Genomic DNA, 10880 nt, shown 5'->3' with positions numbered 1-10880 from the left:
TTTTAAACAATTTCATGTGATGTTCCCTTTTTAAAGAAGTTTGTCTTTCAAATTAAAAGTATAGTAAACTCAAAAATACCAAATTGAACAAATTTAAACAAACACATAATTCATACCCCAACATTTCCAAAGCGTTATCAATTTGATAATTAATATTAAAGCTGTTTATTGAAGAAAAAATATCGTTTTGGTTCGTCGTGTGGTGTGTTCAAGGGCAGGAACTGCATTCCAAAATTATATTGAGAATTGAGAATTCACTACATAAAGTATCAATAGGAAGTGAAACAAAACTGAAGGTCGTTTGTTCCTAAGTTATGAATTTCATTCGTATGAAAATATACAAATATTTGTTGTTGCGTTGGTGTTTTATACATGGTGAGAGTGGGGTAGTAGTTGGCAATTTTTACTTTAAGTTAATTTAAAGTAAGGGGATTACAGTACTACCTCCAACTAAGATGTCTGCTTAAAGTTTAGGATGTTGTGCATCCCTGGGAACAATCCCTTTCGGTCTGAAACAAACTATCTTTGAAATATAGCTTCAGAAAAAGTGGTTTTGAGAGAATACACTGAGGTATATTGTGCCTTTACTTTAGCTAATTAATTGGAGTAAAATGAATCATATGAATCTCACAAATGATGGTAATAAATAAAATCAAGACAAATTGGATACATTTTTATTTCATTTTAACAACATCAAAGGCCACTTTTCTATAACAAGACCTATACCATCAAATGAACATCTAATGACTCGTTACAAATCCAGTCTACTAGCCCTACAACCTAACATCCTACTTGTCAATGCTCAGTGGAATAAGAACTAGTGCCCCTTATGGCTTTACTACCAAGTTTTTGTGGTCTGGGTAGTACATCACTAGTGATGGGCTGATAAAGCTTCATTAAGCAGTGTCATGTTGTTCAGATGTCAGTAGGTGTCGCCATCACTTTTAAAATGATGTGGTGTTTCATTAAAACAGTCGTTTGAACTAAAGGAAAGTAGTGCAGAGACTGCCATCTAGTGGACTCTGAAAATAATGACACTGCTTCATGAAGCTTCATCAGACCATCACTACTTTCAACATTCTCCGCCAATCAAACATAGTTATAGGATTTGAATGTTTTTACCGGCAAACTTCACGATGACCAGGCACCAACGGACAGATCCATGGCACCATCTCCATCATCACTCTGGACATTTGAACTCTCACAATAAGCGGCATTGCAAAGTAGAATCAGAAAATCACTCTCCTCTTATCCACACATCTTTTTATGGTCCTCCTTTCCAACGTGACCTATGGTCTTTCCCTGCTGTTACTGCTCCTTCAACTCCTCTTGAGTTATAACCCTATAAAATTAAGAATACCTCATGGTGGTCAAATGTAAGAATGATATGTGCGATAATAATTAAATACAATAAAGTAATGTACAATAAATAATCTTAAGTACCAAAGGGACAGCTTGCCCCAGACGAACAATTTTGGGTAAACATCGCAATTGTATAGACTCATTGTGTAGCTTAGTTATCCAGTAGAACATGTGTGAACTGTTTAAAATGTTGTCTAAAATTGTTCAAAAACACAGCAATAAAAAACCTTGATCTTAGAACGTTTGGACTTTTGAAGTAGCAAAAAAAGTTCCTTCAATGTGCTTACCTCTCAAGCCACGTGTCTCTCTTTTTGCAGAATAAGTGAAATGGATGCCTCTTGAAAAATATGTGGTGAGCAACTTCTTCTATGGTTTTCTAGACAACAGAGGTGGCACTAAGTAACCCTTGGCCCAAATTACCTCTCTCCGACAATGTGCCTAGTATGTTCAAAAACAAATGAAAAAACTATTGAAACAAATGAACAACAACATTTACTTTTGACTGAAGTGCTTCCTTGCATGTCGCCGAAGTGAGCCCAGCTTTATTCTTGTTGTTACAGCATAATAAAAGGGAAAACTGTGATGCTGAGCGAAATCTTAGACCTTCAAAGTTTGAAATTCAAACTGAGAAAGCAAACATTCTCGCTTCACTTGCCGCAGCCTGTCGGAGTCATCTCTGTGGTACCTGACATTGAAAAAATTAAATATATTTTTTTTAGAATAGACGTATCATCCAATGAATGGCATTCATTTCTAAGAATTTTTTGAGTTCACTTTCATCTGTCAGGAGATTTTTTTTCTTTCTTATCTCTGTAACTAAAGGACAAATCTCAGTTACATTCATATGACATCATATTATCGGACTAGTGTTGGGTCAACCTTAGAGGAAAAGTTTTGACTGATTCTTCACCACCTGTGTTGAGAAAAAGCAGAAGGATATAACAATTTGGTGGAGTACACAAATAATTCGACTTATATACAGTACTTTGTTGTATTCCAATTAGATTTGCATCAATATTGATCACCCAACATAAACCAATACTAAAAATTAGCATGAAAAGAAAATTATGTGAAATAAAAACTACTAACAAACACAAACACCAGTGTCTGTTGTTGATACACTTGATGGCACTGTTTTCTGAAACTTGTGACACAGATTTAGATAATCGATCTTCAAACTAGGTAGATTGGTTACATTTAAGTTTGGTTGTTTGACTTCTTAAATCTTAAAATTAAGTACCAGTTCCAGTATTTTCTAAATAACAAAAGGGTCTTGCATTTCATTTTTTTAGGGTTAAAACCTTAAATGGTTTATTGTGTTGCTTTTTTTTTTTTTTTTTAAGTATTTGGGCATTTGCAGAAAATACATTCACTTTGTACCGAATAAATGCATTTTGATTTTGTTCATTTGAATTTGGCTTGTTCTAAACAGTTATTTTATTAATAGTTGTGTGAATGCTGGGAAGCACTCTTCCTCTCTTCCACTCCTTCACTCCTTCACTCTTCCACTCTTCCACTCCTTCACTCTTCCTCTCTTCCACTCCTTCACTCTTCCACTCTTCCACTCTTTCACTACTCAATAGTTAAACTTATAGTTATACTTATAATTATAGTTAAACTTATACTAATAGTTATAATTATAGTTAAACTTATAGTTATACTTATATTTATACTTATAATTATAGTAAAACTTATACTTATAGTTATAGTTAAACTTATAGTTATACTTATAATTATAGTTAAACTTATACTAATAGTTATAATTATAGTTAAACTTATAGTTATACTTATATTTATACTTATAATTATAGTAAAACATATACTTATAGTTATAGTTAAACTTATAGTTATACTTATAATTATAGTTAAACTTATACTAATAGTTATAATTATAGTTAAACTTATAGTTATAATTATATTTATACTTATACTTAGAGTTATACTTATAATTATAGGAAAACTTATACTTATAGTTATAGTTAAACTTATAGTTATACTTATAATTATAGTTAAACTTATAGTTATACTTCTTATTATAGTAAAACTTATTCTAATAGTTATAGTTATAGTTAAACTTATAGTTAAACTTATACTAATAGTTATACTTATAATTATAGTTAAACATATAGTTATAGTTATAGTAATAGTTATACTTATACTTATACTTATACTTATAATTATAGTTTAACTTATACTTATAGTTATACTAATAATTATACTCTCCTTCACTCCTCCACTCCTCCAATACTCTACTCATTAAATCCTCTACTCCAGGGGTGGGCAATATGTCGATCGATCGCGAAGCTGTTGCGAGTAGATCGCGTGATTTAATAAAATATGATATAAGAAAATAGTAAAGAGAGCTATGATTGGCTGCTGTGCATGTCAAGTAAATGGTTATTGCGCCGATTGGTTGACAATTTGATTGACATGCACAGCAGCCAATCAGAGCTCCCGCCTCTTCCACTGAACGCACGGCAAAGTTCATATGAGTCGAGAATAAAAAGAGCAAAACGTGCGACAGTCATTTTACGCAATTCAGAAAACGATATAGAATTATAAGCTTTTTTTTTATAATTATTTTTTGAACAAAATAATGCGCGTTTGATCGCTTCAGGTCTTCTCTACGAAAGTCACAGAAACATGACGTCAGGTCCATCAAAGTCAAGCTGCAGGGTCCAGTGAAAGCAACAAATGCTGGTTTTCCTTTTGGGATCGCGTCCTTAAAACACACTTGTATTAATACACCATCACATGATGACTATTTGTAAATGACCTTTATCCCACGAATATAATAAGAATACGCTCAAGCACAAACACGTTAAACAGGTGCAGGTGAGACACGCATTCTAATGACGTCAGAGACGATCAGACAAAGCGATGATGATGTGAAGTTACTGATGAACAGTTTTATTCTCGTTAAACTTCATCTGAAGATGTTTTAAAGTTAAAATAATCCACTTGTGTGATTTATATCAGACATGTTTAAGATTAAAAAATATAAACTGTTCCTTTGAATTCATGTTTTCATTTGTTTTTGTTTTTTCATGATCACAGAAATGGAGAAATGTAAGTCTTGTGCTTCATTTAAACATGATGGACATATTGAAATGGAGGCATGGAAAGGGATGAACCCGTCTGAATTCTTTGTTGATTTTGATATACAAAGGGAAAGGGCTTGAATTCGTGTCAAGCACAGACTCTTACACGTGAACATTTTTTGTGCACTATTTGGGTTCGAATGAATGACCATTTTTAGTAGGAAATCAATGCAATTCTTAGTACATATGAGTCTGAACTTGTCTGCAGTGGAGGATGAGATTTAACACAGGCTGACACTTAAGACCAGGTCTCATGGATCTCATGGACATCTTTGGAAGTTACTCTCAGAGGAAAAGTATCTTCTTATGAGGAAATATGCTCCTCACGGACTGAACTATTTGAATCTAGTTATTTTTGTAAGCCAGCATTTATATGAAGATGATTAAATCCACACATCCTTCCATCATGACTGATCATCATTCACTTCATTCAGTGCAAGTCATCTGAGTGAAGTATGTTCTTACTTACGTTGAGCAAATTTGATGAAGGTAGATCTTTTGAACTTTTATATTACATTACTACAATTATAAAAGTAGCTCACGAACCAAAAAAGTTTTTCTACCCTTTTCCCCTCGTTTAATTTCAATGGGGAAACTCTTCAACTCAACTTTCAACTCCTTCCACTGTAACCTACTACTTCTACTACTACTTCCACAACTACTACGACCATCTGCAGCACCGGGGTACCTCAAGGGACAGTGCTGTCACCTTTCCTTTTTTCCTTCTACCCGGCGGACTTTACCTATGACTCCAGCAGCTGTCACCTCCAGAAGTTTTCTGACGACTCGGCCATTGTGGGCTGCGTGTCCTGGGGGGGCGAGCTGGAGTACAGGTCAGTCATCAAGGACTTTGTCGACTGGTGTGAGAGCAACTACCTCTGCTTAAACACCGGTAAGACAAGGGAGATGGTGGACAGCTTCAAATACCTGGGTGTTCACCTCAACAATAAACTGAACTGGTCTACACATATCAACGCCGTGTATAAGAAGGGCCGAAGTCGCCTCCACCTCCTGGGGAGACTGAGGTCCTTCAGTGTGTGCAGACCACTATTAAGGACCTTCTATGACTCCGTGGTAGCCTCTGCTATCCACTACGCTGTGGTCTGCTGGGGAGCAGGCAGCACGGACCGGGACAGGAAGAGACTGAACAGGCTGGTCACGAGGGCCGGCTCTGTCCTGGGCCGCTCGCTGGACTCGGTGGAGGAGGTGGGAGAGAGGAGGACACTCTCCAGACTATCCTCCATCAGGGACAACACTCTCCACCCACTGCACCTGACCGTGGAGGAGCTGGCCAGCTCCTTCAGTGGCAGGCTCAGGCACCCCCAGTGTAGGACAGAGCGTTATAGAAGGTCCTTCATCCCAACTTGTGTCAGGATATTTAACTCTCTACTTTAAATATCCTGATGCTAATCCGTAGTGTGTTTTTCTTCTCGTGTGTTTTTATTTTTTGTTTCATTTTATTTTATTTTATTTTATTTTTTACTTTATTTTATTCTGTTAATAGTGTTAATTTTCTAATACTGTAAATAATTTGTATATTTTTAAGATCGTTTTATTTTATTTTATTTTATTATCTCTTTTACTATTTCTTTTTTTTCCATGCACTTTATTTTCATTGTCCTGCTGCTGCTGTTGTTAAAGTGTGTTTCCCCTTTGGGGATGAATAAACGTTTTCTATTCTATTCTATTCTATTCAACTACTACTTCCACTACTACTTCCACTACTACTTCCACTACTACTACTTCAACTACTACTTCCACTACTAATTCCACTACTACAAATCCAACTACTTCTTCCACTACCAGTTCCACTTCTACTAATTCCCCTACTACTACTTCCGGTACTACCAGTTGTGTGAATGCTGCTCAGCATTCCCAGTCCGGTGTAGGTACAATTTCGGTCCCCCCTACAATATCGGTCCCCCCACTTCCTACGTGATGACGTCACACGCGTCATATGCGAACGTCTCTTTAAAATATTTTTTATGGGTTAAAGAAACGTGAACAGAACGTTTACATGATACTTTTAACCACACATAAAACATTTATATTGACAAAAAGACGATCTTCGTCAACATAATCACTTTCCGTTCTTTCATTTCCTGGTCTGACGACACACGTGACTTTGAGACCAACGGAAGGGTCCGCGCTACATGTGACGAAGCCGCTGATTGGCTGAAGCTGTTTTACTAATAATAAAGCACAACTGTATAATGAAATAAAAATCATGCACTCTTTTCTAGTTTGACTAGTGACTATAATAAACTGTAGTTCTACATAGTAACCACTTGATGGCGATCTTACAAATCCTGTGCCCGGAAATAGTAGCCGGCAAAGCGGAAGTGGTGACAGATAAGTCTGTTGTTCTGGTATCTGCTTCGAGTTTCTCCTCCAAAATCGTGGATCTTTGTCTTCAAACCCAGCCAAAAATGGACAGATAGTTTAAATGTTATACTGGTAAGTAAGTATTCGCTGAATTGTGATTGCATTGCTCATCATCAGACGTATGCTACGGTTAGCCTACTTAGCTGTAGCATCGCGGCGCTATTTGTTTTTAGCACACCAGGTACTTTCCGCCTAGATTTGGTCTTAAAACTTCGTATAGAATTCACCTAAGTGTTGTTACTAAGTTCTCGATGTGTCACATTTCCCCCTTTCGATACTCATTTCTGTGTTATTTTGACTTCTCAGTGCTGCATACATCGACATGTTGTTAGCATGATCCCGTAGATCGACGTAAATATGTGAGTCAGTCGGTGTCAAGTGTCCTGGAAAATAGAAAACTATACCGAAATTTGATTTTAACTCCTATTTCATTGTCCGGATTCTTCCAGTCATAACTGTCACTGCATCAAGTGTCAATCCAGTGTGAACTCCCGCCAATATACAACAAATGTGTGTAAGCGTTTAATGATTATTTTATATTTCTATAGATCCAGAGTTTGTCTGACATGTCTTGTAAAGACGGTTCCAGTGATAAAAGTTGACCCTTTGTGATATATTTAAAGAAAGTTAAGGACAGGTGGAAAGCAGCATTGTGCTAAATCTGGTGCAGCCATCATTTCATCACCATGTAACTGCACATTGTCATTTAAAAAAAATAAATTTAAATGAACTATTTTCCATTCCACCTCCTTAATATTGAGTCAATAGGTTTCAATATTTTAGGTGTGACCTTTTTGTACAATCCGACTTTTCGGGACTTAAATATCCTAACTTACTTTTAATATTTACCCAATTTTCAGTGTATGTATCATTGGAAAGCTTATAAAACAAAGAAACGGAATAGGTTTTTATTTTGTAGTAATGATTTTAATGATCAATTAATAAACATGAATTAGTTTGATTTAATTAATTTGGCTCAAAATATGCATTTAAAAAGCAAATCCATAGCCTAGATGGAACATACGTCATAAGTTGTTTAAATATACAGTAATTAAAGCATAAAGCACAGGTATGGTGTATAAAATTCATGAAATCACTAATGGAAGTGACAGGAAATCCACTGGCCGGTCAGTCAGGCAATCTGTGGGTCCAAAAAACAAGGTCCAAACGATCAATTTAATAGACATTTGGCAGAATCACAGATAAAGCTATAACGTATAATATAATATGGATTCCAATAAATAGTTTACTTACCTTGGATGTTTTGCGAAGGATCTTTGTCAAGGGAAAATTTGGAAAGGGTTGTCACTGATGTGTGGCAAGTGGACTTAGTCAATCTGAACATTTCGATATTCTTGATAAACTATGACATATGCTCTAAGTTGCTGTATTGGTGTAGTGGTGATGAAAACAACACTACAGCAGTCACACATTTTCAGATAGCGCGATCAAACGTGAAGCATACCTACAGTTACACTAGTCCCCATGTTTATTTCCGATTTAACAACACTTTATTTTGTATTCTTTGTCCGTCTATTAGGTGTACAGATGCTGCGCCTGTTGAAGAGTAATAATTCCAGGAATACCCTGCTTTAACTACCAGACCAGATTTCCCGTAGATTCCTTGCTCCTCCACCATGGCAAACAACACCAATGCAACAGTAAAAGTTCTGGGCACACCAGGCCCGGCTGGCAGAAGCAGCCCTGAAGGATCTCAGGTGTGTGCGCTTTAGACAATTTAAGAATGCCCTTTGTTTGTTTTTTTCTCCTGTGGTCCTTTCCCCTGTAAAAAGAACTAATTCAAACAATAAAACAACTTGCATTTTCTTAATTTTAATAATAGATCTTGCTATCATAAAATGTGCTTTGCACAACAATGCTGTTCATGTATTTCTGTATAAGTGTCATGAATGGTTTGATTAAAATACCTTTTGACTGCAGATGCATAATCAATGTTGATTTCAAGAGAAACTTTGAGTGATTTGAAAGGTGTCTATTTAATATCTTTAAATATGTCATTTCTGATATCTGTTTGATTTTTATTCAAGGTCTTGAGCAAGAAGAAGCTGCAAGACCTCGTAAGAGAAATCGACCCAAATGAGCAGCTAGATGAAGATGTTGAGGAGGTTTGTCTCGGATATAATTCAGAGTCTCTTTTCTATTTAATGGGAAATATAAGTTATTTTTAATCGGATGAATCATCTTGTCCTCATTAAATTGTGACTCTCCTTTCAACTGTTTTGACAGATGCTGCTGCAAATTGCAGACGACTTCATCGAGAGTGTAGTGACTGCTGCCTGTCAGCTGGCCCGCCATCGTAAATCCAACACCTTGGAAGTAAAAGATGTCCAGTTACATCTTGGTCAGTAAAAACAAAGAAAAACATTTATTTTTAAAGGGCAAAGAGTTTCTCAGAAGTATGACTGGGTGTGATGTAGAGGAAAAGGCTGAATATAAGAATTCCTTTTTCCAAATCAGTCCATTTTGATATTTCAAACATAAAAATACTTGGAATAAATGAATATAATTTATATAAACTTCTGAAATGGCCCAAACGATTACATCTGTTGGTTAACTTTAAATAAATAAATGAATTCAAAAATTTAGAATGAAAAAAAAAACTAGACATTTCTGGCTTCAGCCAGGAGGTGGCTCACACATCCAGAGACATTTTTCACTTGAGTAAAGTTATTTAAGTTGAAGGCTTAATGGTATAAATTTGCTCTTGTGTGAATTGATTACAACTGCTAGTTAACCGAAAAAAATGATTGATTTGCTCCTTTAAAAAAAAAAAAGCTGCTTGTTTTATTGTCTTCTTTGTCCTATTTTCTTCATTTTTAACTCATCCCCTTTTGAACATGTGCCTCCATCAATTTTATCTTCTTATCAATATACTGTACATGCAAGTATTTTTAGCTAGTGATGTTCTGATGAAGCTGCATGAAGCAGTGTCATTATTTTATAGCCCACTAGATGGCGGTCTCTGCACTATTTTCCTTTATTCTGAACTGTTCTAATAAAACGTCACATCATTTTTGAACTGATGGCGCCACCTACTGACCTCTAAACAACATGACACTGTTTCATGAAGCTTCATCAGACCATCACTACTTTTAGCCAATGATTATTTAAATAGCTTGTGAATAAATGTTGCAACTTCGTGGTCTGAACTCTGTCGTTCCGTTGGTCCCGCAGAACGTCAGTGGAACATGTGGATACCTGGTTACGGCTCAGATGAGATCCGGCCCTTTAAGAAGGCCTGTACAACAGAGGCTCATAAACAGGTTTGTTTTATTTACGTATTTACTTAACTATCTGTTAAATAACGTGTTAGTCACATTCGCGTCCACTAACTTTGCGTTTTTTCATTTCAGAGGATGGCTCTGATCCGCAAGACTACTAAAAAGTAGCAGCTCCGTTTACTAAAATGTGTTGTATCTATCCTGTGTGTTTTAATTTTTGTGTTTGGTTCACCTTTTTTTTTTTTTTTGGTGCGGTTGAAATCTAAAACATAGTTTATTGTCTCTTTTAAATCGTGTTTTCAACAAAAAAAAAAGTAATGATGTACATCTTGTTTTGTTGCTGTTTAGCTAAAGCATTTTTGTCAATAAACATTTAAACCTCTTCAGTTTCATTTCTATTAGTCTTGTCTTTTCGATCATTCGTCCGCAAGTCTTGAGCCGGTCGCCACGGAAACTACCTGCAACTTCTGAGTAGCACAACATCGAGAGCAACCCTGGAGATGTTTTGTAATTAGTTTCAAATGTAGCACCTGTAAACAATCAGTCGGCGGAAGGATGTCGCGTAATTACAGTTGAAGCATTGAACGCCTCGGCTACAGCTCTAAGCTGGCCCAGAGGGTTCGCCGTCTTCAAGAGTGATACCCGGAATATCAACCAAGGGGGGCATGAATTAATAACCCTTGCTGCTGCGTGATAAACAAAAGCATTCCTTCTATGACAAGTCCCGGAGACTCTGCTGCTTTGTGAGAGTGAATTATATTGTATCGGGTTCTCTCGGTCGACGTGAATG

General features: G+C 36.1%; 1 protein-coding gene across 2 annotated transcripts; it reads left to right on the top strand.

The window, feature by feature from the left end:
- The first annotated feature begins 6772 nt into the window (after positions 1–6772).
- taf12 (TAF12 RNA polymerase II, TATA box binding protein (TBP)-associated factor) lies at positions 6773–10472 on the top strand. Of its 2 annotated transcripts, none has more exons than XM_087805530.1 (6): positions 6773–6920; positions 8389–8566; positions 8897–8974; positions 9096–9210; positions 10044–10132; positions 10223–10472. In XM_087805530.1, the coding sequence occupies exons 2-6, from the start codon at positions 8486–8488 to the stop codon at positions 10256–10258; spliced, it is 399 nt and encodes a 132-aa protein (XP_087661656.1). In that variant the 5' UTR covers positions 6773–6920; positions 8389–8485; the 3' UTR covers positions 10259–10472. The 2 variants fall into 2 exon arrangements, with proteins under 2 accessions (XP_087661656.1, XP_087661657.1); XM_087805531.1 differs by lacking the exon at positions 6773–6920 and adding an exon at positions 7340–7358.
- Positions 10473–10880: the final 408 nt, after the last annotated feature.

This window comes from Callionymus lyra, chromosome 13 (assembly GCF_982586985.1).
Source record: "Callionymus lyra chromosome 13, fCalLyr1.hap1.1, whole genome shotgun sequence".
NCBI lineage: Eukaryota > Metazoa > Chordata > Actinopteri > Syngnathiformes > Callionymidae > Callionymus > Callionymus lyra.
This window is presented reverse-complemented; position numbering and strand designations above follow the sequence as displayed.

What these genes read in the sequence shown, in the direction of transcription:
- taf12 (XM_087805530.1), top strand. Translation starts at nt 8,486, where the DNA reads ATGGCAAACAACACCAATGCAACAGTAAAAGTTCTGGGCACACCAGGC. An exon ending in GCAGCCCTGAAGGATCTCAG is followed by an intron (nt 8,567 to 8,896) that starts GTGTGTGCGCTT and finishes TTTTTATTCAAG; the next exon opens with GTCTTGAGCAAGAAGAAGCT. An exon ending in AGATGTCCAGTTACATCTTG is followed by an intron (nt 9,211 to 10,043) that starts GTCAGTAAAAAC and finishes TTGGTCCCGCAG; the next exon opens with AACGTCAGTGGAACATGTGG.